The 21,891-nt window shown below is 44.4% G+C and overlaps 1 protein-coding gene across 1 annotated transcript in view; it reads right to left on the bottom strand.

Moving 5' to 3' along the window:
- Positions 1 to 1,636: 1,636 nt before the first annotated feature.
- SH3BP5 (SH3 domain binding protein 5) overlaps positions 1,637 to 21,891 on the bottom strand; it is a 52,057-nt gene continuing 31,802 nt past the window's right edge. The window contains exons 4-9 of the mRNA XM_082289896.1: positions 21,676 to 21,840; positions 13,251 to 13,381; positions 9,340 to 9,382; positions 7,205 to 7,424; positions 3,785 to 4,045; positions 1,637 to 3,101 (exon numbers count right to left, since the gene is read on the bottom strand). Coding sequence (XP_082146022.1) covers positions 2,920 to 3,101; positions 3,785 to 4,045; positions 7,205 to 7,424; positions 9,340 to 9,382; positions 13,251 to 13,381; positions 21,676 to 21,840 — 1,002 coding nt within the window. The 3' untranslated portion in view covers positions 1,637 to 2,919. The remainder of the gene's footprint in view (positions 3,102 to 3,784; positions 4,046 to 7,204; positions 7,425 to 9,339; positions 9,383 to 13,250; positions 13,382 to 21,675; positions 21,841 to 21,891) is intronic.

Raw genomic sequence — 21,891 nt, 5'->3', positions numbered from 1 at the left:
TTGTTCTGTTAGGAAGACACAGGTTAGCCCTTGGTTGACCCGATCCCTCAGTTCTCAAAGATTCAGTGAGATGTAGTACCGTGGCTGAATGGTATCAACAGTTTCTAGCCCAGCTGCCCCAGACTCTGAGTTCAGTCCTCGTCTCCTGCTGCAAGCTTCATGTATCTATTTTGTACAGTAATTATGCACTTAACCACACAATCTCTGCAGCCTTTGACAGCCACCTATTTAGAATTAGGTTTGTGTACATATAGTAGAGGTTTTCATCGCTTCGTCTTAAAAGGACACTGAAATTGTTTGATAATACCAAAGAGAAGTAGAACTCCTAGGTTAATGCTTTATACATTCTCATGTCAGGGCAGCTGAAGCACTCATGTATACTTTGATACACCAGAGGCTTATTTTTATACCCATGAAGGCAGCTACCATCATGTTACACTTCAGAATCCATGAAGAGCTTAAGTAAAAAGTAACTGGAGAAAGCTTGTTCATTTGCTTGTACTCCATAGCAATGTATGTTCATTTATGTCTGTCATATTTATAATTACAGCTTTTATGAATTTTAAAATAAAATGAATTTTCCATTAACTTATTAGACACACAGTTCTGCCTGTTTCCTTGCACATTTGAAGGGCGATTTACCTTCCAAGTCTGGGGCTCACCAAAGGAGGAAGGCTGCAGCATGATCTTTCAGCAACTCTTGCAGAAGGGTGAAATAAAAGGAAGGGCAGAGGGGGTTCAAGGCCCTTTCAAACTTCCAGAGCAATGGTTTTATCCCAATCAGGACATATGCAAGGCAGCACACACACAAAATTAACTCATTGTGCCCATGTGTGGGAAGTTTGGGTTTCCAGTCAGAACAAGCAAGATGAGAAGAAATTTGATAGGAAGAGAGGTTAAAAAAAAAAATCACCACCAAAACAACCATTCAAAGAACCCAGGAAAATGTAACAGGTGTTGACTGGGAGGTCTGCAAAAGTGAGATCCAACCACAAAGACTGCTGCTAGTTTTTGTAACTGAATGCAGCACAGACAACAGCTCAACTATGAAAGTTTAAGTAAAAACGCTTAATACAATGTGGCACTTCTGTACTGCTTTTCATATTTAATACTGTCTATCCCAGCTTTTCCCCAAGTGATGATCACATCAGAAAATGGAACCACAGATTTCTTTCCTAAGCATTTTCTGGGCGTGGGAACTGCTGGCAGTGAAAGATTTCAGCCTTAAGGTCTTCAGAAGATGTAAACATACAAATGTCTAACACAGTTACAGCTTAACAGCTATAATGTGATAAATCTATTTTATGAAAACAGGATTCTTTGCCTCCAATTCTGCATGGCTTTACAACCGATTTCAGCAGAGGTACAGAGGTCTAATGTAACAGAATACCTTCCTCCTCCCTCCTGCACACTAAGGGAGTTTTGGAGAACCTGGCTAAAGCTCTCATCTTGTGGCACAGTTCAGAATAAAAAGTGAACCATGTATGCAGGGATTTGGGAAGCTGGAAAGAGGCACCAGTTGCCCACATACCGCAGTGGATTCTAACACCAATGTGACCCCAGCCTGCAGTCTTCAGCTGGAAGTGGATATTTGGAGACTAAACCTGAGATAAACTTCACTTACACAGACTCAGAATGTGGAAAACAAAACTGTTTACTGTAGTGTGAAGAATTTTACATTAACTTTGAGAATAGATACACAAGCTGTGGCAGGGATGAAATACAACAGGACTGCAAAAACATAGAATAGAAAATACTTTGGGCAATACTAAAATTCCCATCAAATTAACAATATAAACTGATGTTTTAGATAAAATGGTGCTTTCAGAAATGTTTAGTCACCAAAACTGAAGAGTCCTAGGATTTTTACTACCACTTATTAGCATAATTATCAGACACTACTACTGCCTAACAGCTGCTGGCAAAACATGCCCCGTGCCCTTTCTAGTTTTATTGAACACTTTGTCTAGGGCATACTAAAATCCCAAGTCCCTTTAACAGTTATAAACCCCCACACAGTACAACCTACAGAGAAGCTTAAGAACACATTGTCAATCTACACTGGTAATTCCTTTTCTTCATGCACATTTCAAGGGCAAACCCCTTATCGTAATCGTCCTGAAAACATCTATGACTCCCATTTTTGAGGAAAAAAAACCAACCAAAACAAATAACACTTAAAGTGCTGAAAAATAATACTTCACTTCTCAGGGGAGCGGAAGGGCAAGGGGCCAATCAACTCTTTTTGGTCACTGGAATCAGCTGCAGAGTCCAAGCCAGACTCAGGAAGGTGTCTAGAAAGGGCCTCCCACTGCTGGGCATCACCATCCCCTTCCTGTCATCCGTCTGTTTTATAGGCTTTTAGAGGCATGACTCATTTTATCCTTTCTGTGAGCACCAAGGGAAGAGTGAAGGCTTTCAGACCCCACACATGCAACAGTCTTCCTGTATACAAAATATTTCTACAGTTTCAGCATAATACAGACAAATACAGATGTTTAAAGATTATGCCACTTGTACTCAAGAGATCAGTTGTATCTAAACCGCATTTCATTCTACAAAACCGAAGCCAAACCGCTCCCTGCAAATGTCTGGCTTGAATTTCAGACCCCCGACTGGCATGAATTTACACGGGAACATTACTAGTTATTGCTTCAGCCAGGCTGCTACAAAACAATTTACAAAGTCTGTGAAATATGAGCACAGCTTAAACATTTGATAACTCGTCCGGCCTACAAAGGATTTACTGAATAAAAACTTCAGCCTCCACATCAATTAAACTTCTTAGTGCATTTGTAAATTCTCAAAGTAAACGCTTAAGATTTGGCATATATTATTGGCACAACGTTCTTCAAACACTTAGAAGTTCATGTATAAATATTTAGACTCCCATTAATCAGGACGGGGCACGAGAAGGACTCAGCCAATCTGGGCAGCTTTCCTGCCCGCGCATATTCCCTCTTTGATTTTCATGCACTGAAGGGAGAGCTGCTTCATTCGGTTATCCAGAGCCAGCCCTTCAGTGGAGCTGCTCCTGGTGCTGCTCCTATTCTTGTTCACTCTGTCGCTTGTCTTGTTCTCAGCCCCTTCTGCCCTATCCCCTGCAAAGAAAGGATTAAACTGGATGTTAAACCCGGATTTCATTCTACAAGTTAAGCTTCAAGCAGGTGCCTCTGCAGCTTCCTTTGCCAAAGCACAGAAATCACAGGAGCAGGAGCAAGATGCTTTAACAAAACCAAGTTGGCCTTCCAAGCTGTGATTGTCTTGTGCATTGCATCAGCAAATTAGTGAGAACAGCCTTAGCATGGAGCAGACAAGGGCAGTGGTAATCCTCTAGGCTGAGTTAGTCAGCCAGGGCTGGTAGAGCCTGCAAGAAGCTCCTTCTGGCATGTTATTTTTTGTGGGGATTTTGGTTTTTTTTCCCCCTGGAAAGCAAGTTTTTCAAAAAGCAGGACAGTAATTTAAATAAATAAACTCAGATTTTCCTCCAAATAAATGTACCATGAGAATCCCACTGATCACTTATTTCATGAAAAATCTCAAACTAAGACAGAACTGGGGAACGTTCCCAGCCAGGAGAACAATACTTAATACATTACAGACATTGTTGTTAACTTTGAGACACAGGGCCTTCCACAATGGCCTTCCACAATTGCCTTCCCCAAAGAAGTGGCCAACAGGTCAGAGCATTCCCTGGCATATGCCTAGGGGATCTGGGAAGGTTTTCCTGCTCTCTTTATGAAGCTGAAAAACACTGGCCCAGAGCGAATCCAGCTGTGCATACCTCTCTCAGCTTCACATTCCGGGGAGGAGGCCCCACTGCATTCGCTCCGGGGGCCGAGGACAGGAAAGATTATCCCAAACTCAGAGAGGGAGACAGGGCTGGGCAGATCCAGGCTTCCAGGTCGTGTTGCAGGAGGAAACTGAGTTGGCACATCACAGGGACTCGTAGGACCGGAGCTGAAGCTGGACACTGACTGAGTTTCTGAATCTTCTTCAGACACAAAGCTGCTGCCATTATCATCCTCAAACACCTCTGAAGCCACTGCAATGTTCAAAGAACATTCCAGTTAGTAATTCAACCCCCCTCTCCTGCACCTTCCCAGGCAAAGGCAGTTTTTCAGGTTTGCATCTTCCATACACAGACACACTGCTAACCCATGGGCTGCCCACTCTGGTTTTCTGCCCCCTGTGCAAAGCCTTAGCCTGGTTCTGCCCTGAGGAGCAGCACACCTGCCGGCCAGGCCATGCAAGGGCCGCTCTGCAGCAACTACTGCTCCTCATGCCAAGAAGCTCTTGGATTTTTACTAGCCCTGCTGGCCTTGTTCACTCATGGTCTTCAGAAGACAACTTAGGTTACAGCCCCAATTCCCTGTGTCTGCCTCCCCCAGCACTACCTTGATCCCAGCACAGCCTCCTGGTTACTTAAGGAGCTAATTAGAAAGACATAGGTCCCAAGATCCCTTTTTGAATGAAGATCACCAAACAACACCAAATTTTAAAAAAACCCCAACATGTATACTTTTCCCTGCTTGTGTTTGCTCAGATCTGAATTTTAATTAAAGCAAACCTGCTCCAAACTGTCTGTCTAGATTAAGCTGCAGGGTCCTTATGAACAACCAGAGGAGAAACCCATTAAAGGCTTCATTTTGTGCAACACAAGGATGTAGATTTTGCTGAAATTCAACACACTTCAGAGGCACATTGCAGGCTGGGGACCAAAGACTTCTGCACACAAGCAGTCCCACTGGGATCAGAAGGTTCTCTACACGCATCAGCCTCTACAGCACACAAGTGTGTGCTGGAATCACACTGTCCTGAAGAAGTCCAAGACACAGCAAGACATCCACAGTGACCTGAGGTTATCTTCAATTCCTCCTCCTTGCAATTCCTGTCATTGTTAGCGAGGCTCAGAATTGCCTTGGAAGAGCAGCAGGAACAAAGCAGCAGCATTAAAAAAATGGCTCAAAGGAGAAGCTTCAAATAAGTTCTTCTGTCACCTTGGCAGCCTGGGGCTCACAGGTACCACCTGGACACGAAGGTGCCAACAGAGGCAGCTACTAACACGATTATGGCAGAGATGTTCAGCCTCCTTCTGCTGGACTTGCAGATTGCAGAACTGCACTTACACGTTGCAAAACTGACCTAAAAGGCTTCAAACATAAAATGGGTAACAACATTCCTGAGCCCCCTCCAGGGCACTTCATGCTCAGAGACAGCTTTTCTTGTGGTTTGGGTTTTGTTGTTTTGTTTTTAATGAAGTCAAATCCAAGACTGCAGCAGGGCCTTTCTTCTCACTTGCTGCATTTCATCAATATATGGTGAGCAGTACAGGTAACTTTGCAGAGGGCGAAAGCAATAAAAGGTTTGGCAAAAAAGATGTTTCCAATTAGAGTCCTCTGCTTGGCAAGAAGCACTGACATCAGGCAGTCTACAAGCAGCACAGTTTAAGCTGCAGCTTCCTTTTCACCATCTAAATTCACCATAACGCACAGGAGCATCTGCAAGGGCCAAGAAACTCTTGCTGATGACGAGGTGTTTTATCCAACTCCGGCAGACAGAAATCAAGATATAAAAGGACCTTGGTGGAAACCTCCCCCCATGTTATAATGAGAGTTTAATCCAAGCTATTTTAGCTATTAAGTCTGGCAGGCTGCTAGTCTTGCCTTGTCATAACCCAGTTCTGTGATGGCACCAGACACAAGCTGATGTCTTTCCACCCATGTCAGTCTGGGCAATTCAAAGAGAGGGATGAGCCCACACTGCTGGTCCTTGTCTGCAGCCTCAGCAGCAGCCAGGGGAGCCAGCAACTAATATTAATTAGTATTAACTTTCCTGGCTCTTTCTGCCCCTATATGCCAGGCCCCTGAACTCCTTCAGCACAAGATACCCTCAAAGTCAGTTATATCTAAGGCTTTCAGGAGGCCGCCTGCCTGAGGAGGGGGACTTGTGGGCATGCAAAAGAGGCAATTACTGCCTAGCTCAGAAAGGATCAACCTCAGGAATTCAGGATGGCAGAAGATAAGCAGCCATACCAAAAGCTGGCTGCATCAGCTGTCCAGACACAGCACTCGCTGCTGCAACTCAGGTCCCAACTGCACAGTACTGAGTGAGAGAGCACCAACACATCGTGCAGGAACTCCTGCCACTGCAGAGGGTGGAGGCCAGCCCAGGGCTGCTTCCCAGCTCTCACACAAGGCTGTACCACGGAGCTACAAGGCCTCAGTGCCAGTACACACTGGTGTCTATGTGGAAATTGCATGTTCTGCCTTTGGGCACCAGGGCTGTGCAATCGTGAACTCCTGCAATCCTGACCTAGACTTTTCCCTGCAAAAATGAAGCTGAAATACAAATTAAACTGGAATTTTTGGGACTGGGCAGCAAGAAGACTTTCTGCATCAAGAAGGGGAAAAAGTGTCCAGGAAGGAGGCAAAAGTAGGCCACATGCAATGCCCATCTATCCACTTTCACCCACAGCCAGGACAAATGCAAACTCGCCATGTAACAGGCCTTGCAACTCAAGGTCCCCACATGCCCCCAGAAAGCAGAGGTTCCCTTGCTTGCTTGGAGGTTGTTGCTGTCACCAATATCTCCTACAGAGCCCCTCAGCACAGTGCACCAGCATATTGCTGCTTCTTCACTTCCTTGTTCACAGCACACATGCTCTGCTGAAATCACATCTTGGCAAAAGACTCTGCAGCACCAAGGAGCTTATCCTTACACGCTTCCATGTGAGCATCACACCTTTCTGTACTACTGTAGCCACAACTTGAGTTCCCTCTGCCACAGGCCAAGCACTGGAAGACAACACTTGATCCAAAAAGTCTGCTCCCAGGCTGGCTGAATGATCTGCAACAGCCTGCGACCACTCCAGGCAAGTCACTGCCAGCAGCAGCACTGGCTTAAAATTAGACACATGCTTTGAAGTGCATTAATTTCGCTCCTTACACACAGCACTGTACAAAAAACTACAGAGATGTTAAGAGAATGGCTGATGCACTTTAACTCATTACCCTTTCCCTTGAAAATTGGCTATTAAAGAATGTAATCAACTCCTGCAATAACAAGAAGTGTCATAACTTAGCCACAGTCTCACAACAGCCAGCAAATTTCAAAACTGCAGAATACACAGAGCAACCCTAACGTCAGCATTCCTTACGATGCCCACGGGATATTCCCAAGCACAACAGTGCTCTGTACTCACTGGAGACGGTGTCTGACTCCGGTTTACTCGCTGACAGGTCTTCCACAGAGGTATTGTTCCCCTCGGCACCCACGCCACATCCTCGGGGCCCCATGGCAGTGGACCTTCTCCTCTCATGAATCTCATCTGAGATCATCTCCAGATTTTTCAAGGCAGTCTTATACTCTCCCTTTGCCAGGGCCAGTTTGGCCTGCAGGTCATCCACTGTTTTCTTCAGTTGCTAAACAAGGGAGACAGGTATTAGATGGACTTTCACTACAAACAAGGCACAGCACACAGTTCCTGTTATGTGTCCAGGTGCCCTGGCTCTGGACAGGCAAGCACAAACCAGGGCTGGTATCTGGGGGATGGCAGAGTTCAGAATTCAGAAGCACCCTGGCACAAGCAGTGGCACTTGTGAAGGAGACAAGAGCAAGGCCAACCACAGGAGCCAGGGACTGGGACTGCCTCTGGAGTGTGGTCGTGGCCCCTGGCTGAGCACAGAGCAGAGGCCCTGTTAACATGTGAACATGCAGGATCTCTCCTTAACAGGAATGCACTCTCAACTATGTCACTGCTTACCGCAGAACCACCCCAAGGTTTGCAGGGCACAGCAGGGCTGGGGGTAACCCCTGAGGGGGCTAAGCCCCACTCTCTGCTGAGCACCAAACCCATCACTTCTGCTCACCAGATCTGCAGAGCAGACAGCAGCAAACCTCAAACCCTGACAGCTGTAATACAGCAGTTCCTGTGTTCCCAGGCACAAACACCACCCTACAGCAAGGGCAAAAGTGTTGTACATCCTATTTCCCAAAGGGGAAACACTGATTGTGTGTCTGTGGCTGTCTCAATGCTGGTTTTTGTGTATTAATGTGCATTAAAAGCAATCTGTGCTGTCTTCTTCTATACAGTTTACACAATCACCTTGCTTCAGGAAGGCACTGAGCAGCTGCCATGGAGAAGCAACAGGCTCACAAACAGTGGGCCTTTGCCCATGGAAAAAAGGGAATTTCTCAAAAGATGCTTCTAGGCAGATGGGATTATTGGGCTGGCATCCAGCCCAGGGCAGGCCAGGGTTCAGCCTGAGGGAGCAGCAGCTGCAGGCAGGCAAGGCAGAGTAGGAGAGGGCACCCAAGCCTGTATCCTGGCAAGGAAAAAGGTGCACACCAGACTCTCTGAGGCTTACAAAATGCTGCTGAATCTCAGGCAGCCCAGGGAAGGACTCTCAAAACTGTTGTGGGATGTGCCTTGTACCCCAGACAAGGAATGGGAATACTTTTCTAGCTAGGCTCCTACCGACCCAGCACCCCACTGGAGCCTTCCTGCACCCATGGCCAGCAGTCCAAGGCAACGTGCTCCATGTAAACCCTGAGCACATCCCACACAACAACAGTACCGGCCACCACCCTGCAACTCCGAGAAGCCAAGCTCCTGGTTTTGGGGGCCACATGCAGCAAAAGTCACTCAGGTAGAGAGTGATTCTTGCATTTGAATTTGTAGGGCTACTCTGCCCTCACAGCTCCAAGACTGGCTGTAATAGCAGGGATTACCATCCCACACAGAACTGCCATGCCCACCCCAGGGCCACTGTGCCCTGCAAGGCATTTGCTATGCCCAAGCACTGGCCAGTCATCATTGCACCACACAGAATGCAGCACAGAGATGCCAAAAAGCCCTGGAAGCCTACCCAGCCAAATCCCAAATCCCTCTTATGCCAAACCCCAAATCAGAAATTCACATCTGTGTGATGTTTGAGCACTGCAAGCAGGTTACTTATTCTGTTAATTGATCCAACCAGTGAACATAAAAGAGCACCGCAAGCACAGCTAAACAGTCTGAAGCACAAAATACAGGGGGGAAAAAAAAATGAAACCCACGACAAACAAATAAATCCCAGATACATTAAACTACAAGAAGCAAAGATAGTCAAACTGTATTCTTTTGGTTCTGACAGAGTTCAAACACTCATATTTCACACAAGGAAACAAAGACTCTCTTAGTCTTTTATCTTTAAAATGTGCTTAGCAAATTGCTCAAGAGGTTTTGAATTGGCTTTGTATAGAAACACAACGCAGTTGTCGGAGCACTTTAGATGCAATTTCAATATTTACTGTAAGCAGTAAAGAGTTTCAGATGGATCTGAATTACATACTTACCTCTAGTTGGACATAGTACTTCGCCTTGAGTTCAAAATAAGGTCTGTGGAAAAACAAAGAACAGTTGTTTACAATCACTGGGACTGAATGCAGTGTACTGGCGTGGGAGTTGCTCTCTTTGTAGCATTAACACAGCTATTTTGTGTACCACTGCAATCCCAAGAGACCACTATTCAGATGATGGAACACCTACACACGTTCTCAGTGTCTCTTACTCTCTAATGCATCTATTTCTCATGGGTCTTTTGACCTAAATACAGATTGCAAAATTCCAGTTTTTGGAGTTGACAGCATAATTCCTCCAGGCCTAGATTCTGCAAGATATTTAAATGTAACATCCAGCTTCAGGCACAGGCATCCTCTCTCTACTCAGCTGATTTCTGAGCCCACAGCATATGTAAATTCCCACAGAGGGTGAACCTGCTCCATGTTCAGGTGTGGGGGGTAGAAGGGCAGTTCTTGGGTTTTTCAGTGAAGGGTGTGAAGGGAGCTCAGAGCACCACATACAAGGGCACAACATTTCCCAAGAGTGGCCACCAGGCACTACCCTAAACTTGCTTATAAGGTTGCAAGAGGACAGGGGTATTAAGAGGTGCAGTACAAAGCCTTGAAACCACTTTCCATGCTCAAAGTTTTGAAGCCCACAAGCCAGTATCATCTGATACAACACTGAGCAGGACTAAAAAAAGAAAAGCTCTGTTATTTCAGCAGGGCTCACTACCCTTCTCCCCTCTCAGAAGCTCTCCTGGAAAGTAGGGGAGAGATAAACAATTGGATATGGTTTTACATGAAATAGAATGTGAACTACCCTTGTTGTGTTTCTACCCTGACAGCAAGGCTCTTCTGAGCTGTAAGCCCTACTGCAGCTGCATTTGGGACTTCAGGAGTGTGAAGCTGTGGCTTTCTGATCCTATATTCTTTGAAGGGTTGAAATCACGACACAGTCACACACAAAATAACTGAGTTGTGTTTCCATTAGAGTAGGTAATTTCCAGCTCTGATATTCTTAAGCACCTTCCCACCATCATCAGGAGCGCACAGCCAAGTCTCCATGCTTCCAGGGACAAGATCCAGCGAAAATGCACCTCTGCCTTCCCTTACTGGGACATAACCCTGCCCAAGGCTACACAGATGCACCTGCCAGGCAGGATAAAACACTGCAGTGGAGAATTTGGATTCAACAGATAAAGGACTCCTACAGCCATACCCCAAAGCAATGGGAGCACACAGATAGTGACAGAATGGTGTTGCAGGGAAACATGCACAGGGAAAGCATTGAAACCCACTCACCTCAAATGACCCGATTCTCAACCTTCCTTACCCTGGAGCCAGCTGGGAGGGAACAACCAGGCTTGAGTCCTAACCTCCCACCAGCTTCCACAAGCCTTGGGAAAAGTCCCCTCTCTATCAGCAACAAGCACACGTGTGTTTGCATGGTGTGAAAAAACAACACATAAATGCACATGTGTGTATACACAAATGCCTACACGTGCACATACAGGCAGGAACACTTACGTGCAACAGGCAAGAAAAACCCCACCTCAGCCACCAAAAGGAGACCAAGACCAAACACTCCTGCTCACTGATGGCTCACACACAGCTGGGCACCTGATGCCAGCAGGAACCAGGGCACTGGCAGGGGAGGGACTCCCATGTCCTGGGGTCACTTCATTCCCTCACATCCGTGGCCCTGTAGCCACTGAGGGCTGGTCTGTAACTCAGCAGGGTGGGAGAATCGCCCACAGATGCAATCCTACATCACTGGCCAGCTGAGTCCAGGGCACTGCACAAAGTGCTTTTGAAGTCAGTGACAGGAAGAGTGAAAGGCACTTTGCCCAAGTTGCCAGAGCAGAAAGTGACTTCCAAAAACCAGCTAACACAGGCGAGTTCATTATCCTACAGCTCAGAGGCACTGAGCCAGAAGATCTGGTGACTGTTAAGAACATGCAGCCGTATGCATTTTCACAGCTTACAAGCAAATAAACACCCAGAAACTAAATTAAAAACAAAACCAAAACGAAACTATCCAATAACCCTTCGATCATCAACTTTACACGGTAAATCATCTAAATGACTTTCCTCCAGGATGCCCCAGTCTTGCTTTCAAAATAGTAATGCTTTAAGCATCTTAATCCCAGCTGAAGCAAGGAGCAAATGCAAATCATTTTCTGCCCAAAAGAGAGCAACTCATTCAGCACATCTATCCAAGAGTTTAAAGAGAAGATGAACAAAAGGCCAGAAAGGCCCAAGTGTTACAGCCAGTGCTCCCACACCACCCAGGGAGAAGGTCAGAGCAGGATGCTGGTGTTAAATCCTTCCTGAAAAGCAGCTAGAGGCCAGCTACACCCTACAATACAAACAGCCACAAATTCAGCAGCCTCATTTCCCAGCTTCTGTAGCCACTTGACAGCACTGATGTTTTCAGTTCAGTTGCAATTTTCCTTTATGTGAAAATTGCAATGCTGGGAAATGACTGACCTTTCCAACATCCCTATGTAGCATGACTTCAAAGACATCCGCAACTATTTGTGCCACCAGGCATCTTTCATGTTAATACTAGGTTAGAAGTGGCATTTCTGTACACCCTTTATTAAAGGAACTCCAAAACACCCTACCTAGATGGTTTATGCTGCAGTCAGCCCTGCTGTGAGACAAAGGAATATACTGGGATCCTTCCACAGAAGTGAAAACCAGCTTGGCCCAAGGAGAATGACACGAGACACCCCTCTGAGGGTAGTTCCAGCAAGGAAATGAAAACTCTGAGGCACATCACACAAGAGGCAGCTGGGACGCCAGGCTCCACACCATCATTATAGAAAGCTATGCACTGACAACTTAATCATGGTCTTTATTTTAAATCTTATTGCAAGGAAGGAACTCCTAGCAGCCAAAACTGTTCTCAGATATTGCCCTTATCCAGAGGAATCTGTCATTTGGTGATCTGACGATGGTTTTCACAGCCCCTGCACAGTGCTAGACAAACAGCATGCCGCTCCTTCTAGGAAGTCACACCACTACACTGTTTCGGCAAACATGCTTGGATCTTGCTTGGGAAGTGCTAATCCTTTCTTGAATTGAGCAAACCCCAATCAAAATAGATTTCTAGTTGACTGATTTCACCAAAAAGTCATTTTTAGATGGAGGGAATTAAATTCTAAATACAGCAAGCAGATTGTTTAGACAAGCCACAGTCTGGAAATATTTTTTTTTAAAAAATGTCTGTGAAATACAAAGAAGATTAAGAATTGGTTGTAAACAGGGCCAAATTTCACACAGGTTCTGAAAAAAAAAGCTGTTTCACTTCTCTGCAACAGAGCCAAACTGCACAGCAAATGCAGAGACAATTATTAATGACACAAGCTGCTTAGCTATGCCCTCTGAAAGGTGTTTCCTTCCCCAAGAATGGCTCTCACACAGCTTTGCCATGGCAGTGTCAGGAAGTAAACAAGCCTCATGTACAGTACGTTACACCCATGCAGACTCACACCTTTCAGCTTTCCGTCACTTGCTTTGTTGCTCTCCTAACTAAAAATAAGAACTGTGAACAATCCCAGGCTGCGAAACATCTACACACACAGCTCTGCAGACAGCACATGTGTGGATCCCATGAGCCTGCTCCTCAAGTCACACGCCACCAAGGAGTTCAGTGCACTAGAACAAGACCAAGATGCTCCTCAGAAAAGGTTTCTTACCCCATGTAGTTAGTTCACCAGTCTATCAAGCCAGGTGTTTCAAAAGACACTTAGAAGAACAACAAGCACAAATACCAGTACCAATTGTGCTGTGAGGCTGCTACACACAGAGAGGAACCCAAAGAGCAATACCCTTTTGCAAGTTCAAAACCCCCAAAGAACAGGTATTTCCCCCCCACAGTTTTCACCACTAAACTCCTCTCCAAACATAAAACATACTTTGATTTATTGATGGCTCTTTTCAGCTTCTTCTCCAGTTGTTTCATCCTTCCCATGGCAGCATTGTATTTGGCTGCAGTCTCCTTGTGAACCAACTCACTTCTTGTTTTGGTCTGCTCTGCCTCCATGACCTTCAAGAGGGGGAAAAGAACAGGTTGAGCAGCAAGACACAATGATCCACTTCTTATCATTTCAATTAACAGCAACTTTATAATCTCTCCAATCACCTCATGTCAGGAAAGTGAGGGCATAGAAAAAAATTACTTTTTCAGTGAACCTGCTTAAAAGTCTTTCCCGAAAAGAACAGCAACATGTCAAGTCTTCAAACACTGTAATTATGAGAGGTGTTACAGGTTTTCACATAATCCCTCTTACAGGAAGTACAGCAGACTGTCAGCTTTTGGGATCATCCATTATTTAACCCAGTTAGATATTCACAAGAGAAGCAACACTAGCAGAAGTCACCCAACTACATTCAAGAGCAATGTTTATGCTTCCTCCTGCTTCTCTCCCAGGAACTTGACTTCCCCAGCACAGAGCTGGCAGGTTGGTCAGCTCCCAGCTACAGCCCCATCACTCTGGAAAGGGCTGAACACCAACCATGGCAGCGGGAGGACTCAAATACAGTTTGGCCTGAATCACCAGTCACTAGAAGACTGTGTGTCTGAGATGGCTCTTCTCTTAAAACAGCTGAGATGCCTGAAAGCACAGTTTCAACACTGAAAATGCAAAGGTTCAAGCCCTGAGCTGACACCCCCACGACCCAGACAAGGGAAGCTATGATGATGACCAGCCCACTATCCTCATGTATCAAGATATCTTGAACACAAGTCTGATAAGGAGCAGCTGATGGAGCTGGGGTTGTTTAGCCTGGAGAAAGGAGGCTCAGAGAGACCTTATTGCTCTCTACACGTACCTGAAAGGAGGGTATAACCAGGTGGGGCTTGGCCTCTCCCCCCAGGTAACAAGGTACAGGAAAGAGAAAAGGACTTCAAGTTGCTCCAGGGGAGGTTTAGATTGGATATAAGGAAAAATTTCTTCACTGAAAGAGTTGTCAAGCATTGGAACAGGAAAAGTAAATGCCTCTCCATTAGCTGCACTGTTGGTATCCCATAGCCAAGCTTTGCCAGTAGCTCTATCCAGGGTACTTTTAATGTCCAAATTTACAATGTCAGAGGTGTCAGAAAATGTGTTTTATTTAGTGCACTAGCCGTCAAGATCCAGACAGGGAGGTGACTAATTTATTTAAAGTCACAAAAGTGGTGACACCTCTTTGTTGGTCTAGCTATTGAGGGGAAAGCAGGTGATCTTTTTAAGCTTCCTTTCTTGCAGCTAAGAAGGTATTTATACAAAAAATGGCAGGACTTCATTTTCTCCAGTACTGGATTTTGAAATGCCTCAGCTGTGATACCAACTACTCCGCAGCTTCAAGCATATTTGCTCCAACTGGCTCCCACCACCAGACTGTGCATCTGAGCTTGCAGATGCAGAGAGAATATTCAAGATATCTTGATTTTAAATAACCTCACCCACAAAGCTCTAGGTTTTGGAAAAAGTGTGCTAGCCCTCCTAGCCCTCTGGCTGAACTGAACAGGGAAAAGAGATGGTAAACTCTGACTTGCTTGGAGCGCTGCTCCTCTCAGGAAAACTCTCATGTTGTCCTTTCTGATGCCTAAATGAATGCGTGAAACTGCCAAAGCCAAACTCCATCAGCATCAACTCGTAGCTCTTGCTGCCACACCTGGAGGCCACTTCTTGCTCATCTGCACACACCACTCATTATTAAGGAAAGGAATTGCTACAGAACTTTAAACTATGAGAAATAAAGATTTTCAAAGGATCTTTTGATCAGATATAAAATAATACAGTCAACTCCAAAACCCTTCAACTTTCTCATCTATATAAGGCATCCATTTTTAAAGAAAGGGGGGGGGAAATCTATCAGGCTCATAACATACTATCTCCTGCATCCTCAAAAATAAACTGCAGCCTCTTATCTCAAGCAACTGTTTTAAAGCCAGTTGGTGCAACGACTTTCCTTAGTGAAACGTGTCAGACAAGGCTGGTTTTAACATGGAAATCTCCTAAATTAAACTGCAGTCTCCAAAGACTGCACAGAAGGTGGTTCATCTTCTTTCTAGAGTGGCAAGGAAACTGCAATTTAAAAACACAGTAAGCTAAAAAATAATGGAACAACCGGAATTTCCCAATGCTCAATTACATGTCAGTCTCTTGCATCCATTCTTGGGGCAAAATTAGCATGAATTTTGATAAATCACGTGCTAAGAAAGACCAGCACCAGGGTCATAAGCAGGTTAGGTGTCCAGTATCATGCTGATTTTTCAAATGTTTCATATCAAATATCACAGAAATGCTGAACCCTGCAGAACTGGGCTTTGAGGATGAAAGATTGCAAATGCCTCAAAATACCTGACAAAATGTGGAATTTGCTGCCAGCCATATGTTCATTACCTTTTCCAGCAAGAAAGGGGGGGAAAAGGCTATATACTTAATTCTTTTGAGAAAATAGTGATGTAAGAAAATCTCTCTTCCCACCCCCCTGCCCCACCCCCAACCCTTGTTTTCCTATGGGCTTTCTGTCACCATGCTCACATTGTCTGCACACCTCTGCAGAGACAGCCTGTCCCCTTTCCCTGGGACAGCAGCTCAAGGTGCACACCCAAGGCTCAGGATAATACCTGGGAGAAGGTTTAGAAAAAGACAGATAGGCTTGTGAAGGAAAGAAGTACTTTTTATTAGCACTAATAACACATTTGGTGAAAAAACTGCAGTGTCAGATGGACTTGTAAACAAGCTCTTGGTCACAGTTACCAAATAAGCTGGTTTGTCTAATCCAAGTGCTTCTACCACCCACCTTGCCTTGTAGTGATGCCTTAGGTTTTAACTTTTATATTTTTCAAATTCTGTACTGCTTAGTGTGTGACTCTGAAGTTTCTTGTAGCCTGGTAATTTCTGCTCTCTCGTGCTAGGCAGACATAACAAAGCCTCTCTGGGCCTGCTCTCCAAGGACACCCAGACTGTCCTAGGCCCAAAAGTATAAACCAAAGACCCTCTAAGGGGGGAAAGCTGAGGGGAATTACATCATTAAACCAAAGCCTTAACTGGAGAATTAACCCTGCTATGCAAATGAACCAAACCTATGAAAGTGTGAAGAACTCGTGACCTGTCGTCCATCTCGGGGTCCATCTTGGCAGTAGCCTCTGGCCCCCAGGGGGTACCTTTGAAGGCCTTTCAAATACCTACCTTATTCCCTTACTCCTGTCTAGCCTCTGTTTCCAGGAGGCCTCTTAAGGCATCAGCAGATGCTCCTAAGCCATCACAGATGCAACAGCATCACTTAGAAAAAAGCAGAGAAAGAAGTGAGGATAACATCTCTTTAAAGGCTGCTTGAGACACATCTCACCTCCTTACACTGTACCTGCCTTTCAGCTCACCCTTGGGGTGAACAGGGGACATACTCTTGGACAAAAACACCCAGAATGGATGAACTTCTAGGATACCCACACAATCACTGGACATTTCTGTAGCCCTTGCCTGTCCCTCACTACTGGATCACCTACTCCAGGCAGAACTCACGCTCCCAGGAAAGCACAGGCTGTAAGACACAAGTAATGAAAACAAAGCAAGCAAATACCCTCATCATTGGGATTGATCAATTCCTCTTCTTCCCTAACCCCTATTTCCTACCCAGTTGTCTGGAAAAGGAACGTCAGTGTAGAGTATATATTTTCCATCAATAAATCTGGACAAGTAGCTTTGTTCCACCCAAAGTATTTCCATAATCTGAAGTAAAAAATGGACTCCAGACAAAATTTCAGTAGTAACAACAAATGCAAAAGAAAAATTTTATCAGTGGAGTTGAGCAAAGTTGACCATCTAAGCCAGAGGATTACTCAGAAGGACCGTTTCTTTCACAAAAAAAATTAAATTTATTGTTCTTCTAGGGGACGACTTAAAAATAAAAGAGGAGAGAGACAATGCAATATTAGTAAGACAGGAGGAGAGAATCAACAATACAAAGGATTGCAAAAAATCACTGCATTTCCAGGATAAAGTGACAAAGAGATTAGGACAAGGAATGATGTGGTATTTTTGTTGTTACTTTCACAGACTTTTCTTCTCCCCCTTTTTCCTCTAAGTTTTTCTAGCTGCAGGAAGTATCTCTCCTCTCTACATCACGAAAGCACCCACACATTTTACACTGACAGATGGTACTTCATGGTGTAATATCAAAGGGAGCTTCACAAGCCAAATTAATCCAAGAGGGAGCATGCCTCCTCCCTCTTTACTCTCCCCTCATCCTCTCCTTTTTAAAATGTCTCATGATCAAGAGCCAAAACATTTCTTCTCCCTGCCAGAATTTATGAACTGAACATATCTCAGGAAAGACTGTAGAAGCAGAACCTTTTTAAGACTGCAGATTGCATCAGCAATTAGAAATTAGCAATTTCTCTTGAAATTCATGAAGGGTCTTCCGTTCTGCTCCAGCTTGTCTCAAACTAGAGGTAACACATCTGTCAGTACTTTCCTTTTGTACATCTTTATGAATTATTTTCAGTAGGAACATAAATGTGAAGACCTTTTTCCTCCATCCCTCCGAAATTCAATATCCTTTGTGTGCAAGTTTCCTTTCACAGGACCCTCTTTCATAGCCCTGCTCTCTGCACCCCAAACTGCAGCATTACAATTCAAGGTACTAACACGCTGGCATCCACTAGCAAAAACATCATCACCGAATTTTAAAGAGACACTGCAGTTACCACAATCCTGCTAAGCCAATGGCTAAGAGTGAACAGTATTTTTCCTCCCCAGGCAGCTTAAGAGCTCATCAAGCTTGTCTACATTTCCATTATAATCAACAGAGAATTTATCTTAAAATGACCTTGCCCCTCTGGCCACATGAATTGCTCTCCAGACACCACTTATTGATCAGACCGCCTTTCATCATAATGGAACTTTTGGCAAGTAATTGTGATACAAAGTCAGGCTCTAGACACCTGACACTGATGAGCTAAATTCCAATCTAAGCATCATTACATTTCTCAGATCTGTGGAAAAACGGACATCTAGAAAAAAACCACAGGACTTTACCCCAAAATGTGCATCAAGTTAAGAATAGAAATGGGCAAAGCAGCTGTCTGACTTGCAGGATTGAACCACAGTCCGGTGCTTCACTGTTGTGAACATTTAGCTCAAGCACAGACATTTGCAGGGATTAGTTCCATCTTCGCAGGCAGGTAGGCAGGAGTGAAGCTCCTGTTTATGCTCCCAGCCCCCTTTGGAAACATAGCTCAAACTTGAAGGTGCAAAGAAATTTCTGAGTGACAGCCTGTACTCCCTGTACCTGCTCATGCTGGTTCTGCCTGCTTCACGAATAGAAAGATTTTCCACACGTTATGCTTCCAGCTCATCCAGGAAAAACAAAATTTCGGTAACTCTCCCATTTCGCATCAGTTGAATTGTGTGATTTTCTACATCAGTGGCTACAAAAGTCGTGTTTACAGAAGCCTGAGAGATGGTCACATTAAAAATAGTGTTAATATCTTTTCAGACTATCAAGACATCAAAAAGCAATTACAACATACAACCCTTATCTCTATGTCCTCCCAGTGAGGGTCTGGAAACAGCATTTCCTGTTTGGTACTCTGGACACCAAGTCTTTGTCTATATCCATAGGGTCAAGTGCAAAAATAACCTGGCAGCACTTCCACACATAGCTGTATAAGAAATCAGTTTCTCATTTGTTCTCTTGCCTACCCTTTTTCTTTATGCTTTCTGTTTATAGTGTTTGTCAGCTACCAAGCTGCTAACAGGGCTTAGGTTTGGTTCCAAGTTACAGATTAATTCAGTGAAGCCTGCTGCCCGTGCCTTAGAACAGCAAATAAAAACACTTTACTCTTGCCTGACATTTCTATCAGTAGAGAAACAAATGAATTAGTAGCCCACTTCTAAAATCTGGCTCAGAGGTGCTTTTCTGCACTTGAGTCCTTGCCATACAAGGTTCAGTGCAAGATTATTCTCTTCATTTATAGATGACAACTGTCATCTATAAATACATGCAAAAAAAGCTAGAAAATCCAAATAACCAGACTGCAGAAGCTTTCTCCAAGAGCAATTTTATTTGTGCAAGTAGAAGGCGCCTATTTCTTAGTCCTCAGCCTTCACCCTAAGAAACAGTTTTTTCCATTAGTGATTCCTAATGTAATTCATAGTTAATGATCTGAGTTGTCAGCAACACTGTGGCAGTCAAGGAGAACTTTTGCTCTACAAGATCTCATCCTCTGACCTGTTTTCATCCATAGCTTGGTAGGGAATGTCAATGTTTTCTGCTCCCCGAGATCCTGATTATTCTGTTTGCCTCACTGAACACTAAACACTTCCATTAATTGCATGCACTGAAGCCAAGTGAAGTTTTCACTCCACTCATAGAGAAGATAAAAACTCAGTCAAGCACTCCAAACAAACTAATGTTGGGTGTGTTCAGCCAGGACTTCCAACAGCATTTTCACCCTTCTTGGCTCTGGCCTTAGCCTCAAGACCTCCACCATGGCCAATGAAAATCGTAAGACAAACTTCCATGCAACTCTCTCAAAACCTGCTGCACCCTGGAAAGGTACAGATGGCTGTTTTCTGGGAACTGAGCTTACCCAGACTATTTTAAGCACCAGGAATTGTTGGATAACAAGTTTTCCATTCCAGGAGCCCTCAGCTGCTCTATACAGTCCAGCCTAGGAGATTTTACAGCTGCAATACGTACACCTAAGTTCCTTATCTGCTGTTCAGCTCTAACAAATCAGAGGCATTATGGCTTGAATCAGCCCTCCAGCAAGCAGGTATCCTACAATCACTGATGGCACCTATCAACACCACCAGCGTGACTCCACCAAACACTGCCAGCAGCCATCTGCTGCTCTGAATCACTGGGTTTGCTCATCTCAGGTGCACACCTCTCACAGACTCACAGTCAGGGAATGATCAAGGGTTGTAGAAGGATACAAGGATGCCTTTGAAATAGCCAAGGAAAAGAAGAATTCATTTGTACTCTCAAATTGCCATTGTTTCCTTCCTCACCCACCCCAACAAAAGTTTTTGTTATGCCAGCTAGAGAGAGGCAGATTGCTGTCGCTGTCCACCAAAACTCAGCAGTTTCCCAATCAGGAGCTCTAAGCAACTCCTTTGATGCTTCCAGTTTTTCTCATCTATCAATTCTGAGAATCAAAAATTATCTATTTCTGGACTTTGTTCATACTGAGCAGGGATTACAGCTAGGAAAAATGTCAGCTGGCACATGCACACTGCAAAGGTGGGTCTCTCCTCATAAACACAGAGGTCACCAGATCTGCAAATACCAAATGATAACAGGGACAATAACACAAACAGTACCCTGGAGTTCATTTTCTCACTAATGTATACCAGGTTTTCTATCTCTCCCCTACACACAGCCAACATCCTTTCTGTTCCCTGTTTCTTCATGAGGCAGCTGGATTTTAAAATCCACTCTGAAATAGAAGCTTTCTTATAACTGAGAAGCTTCTGCAACACAACAGAGCTGTTGCATTGAGGACTGCAAGACAATATGAGCATTGTATGGCATGATAACATGTTTGGAATAGCAAGTTCAGCTTCACTGGCATATTAAGGAAATGACAGAACAAAGGTTTTTAATTTAGATTTTTGGTTCTTTTATGTTAAAAAAAAAACCTTTCTGTGCCTTTTTTTTTTTTTAACAGGAAAAAAGAGACAAGACAAATTACAGGAAAATTCTTCTTGACATCTGCTAGAAAGAATACTGCCTTTCTTTGTTAGATGGTTCATCTCTTCTGTAAGTTTAAAAAGACTTTACAAAGGAGGTAGGACCTCGTCTAAATTCCAAATTTAATTCAGGATAAAGCAGCATGCAAGCTTAAATGCAACACATAATTTTGAGTAATTCTACATTCAAACACACATTTCTGAACCAGTTACCTGTTCAATTTAGTCCATACTAAGAAGAGGTTATACTAAAATTGGAACATGTCCCTGTTTTTCCAGGGTAAATGCTCCCATAACACATGTATTCAGGAATAGGCATTCCCATGCAGTTATTCTGGCACAACTCCAAATGCAGACATGCCTTAAGACACTGTTTATCCCTGTAATATAGATGGTAATAACTTTTTTTTATTTTCTGTAGAGAGCTACTCCACTGCTACAGCACCACCATACCAAGAACTAGAGCTGTCCCAGAAGCAGCCCAAGGCCCAGATCATTTAACCTTAGGCCTCATAATTTTTCATAGCTTCATTTCCTACATGTCATGTACCTGGACCAAAAGAAAAATTTGGTCTTTTGGAAACTGGGCCTCATACACCACAGGAGACCATCAAGTATGGAAAAGGCAGACGCTGGGACAAGTTTCTATTACCCTCTGAGTAGCATGGTTGAGCATCTCTTGCCAGGCAGAGTCAAACTGACGCTTGTCATCTTCCAGGAGCCTCTGCTCAGCAAGCGAAATGGTCTCTTTGGCAGCACGCAGCACTTCAGTGGCCCTCTGAAAGTCCTGAGTCGCCCTCTGAGCTTCCAGCTGTGCCTGAAGGGGGGAAAAAAAAAAAAGTTGGGATCAGAGACAAAGGAACCCTCA

This window comes from Coloeus monedula (genome assembly GCF_965178545.1).
Source record: "Coloeus monedula genome assembly, chromosome: 1".
Taxonomy (NCBI): domain Eukaryota; kingdom Metazoa; phylum Chordata; class Aves; order Passeriformes; family Corvidae; genus Coloeus; species Coloeus monedula.
Note: the sequence above shows the minus strand (reverse complement) of the source record. Positions and strands in the feature narration are given on the sequence as shown.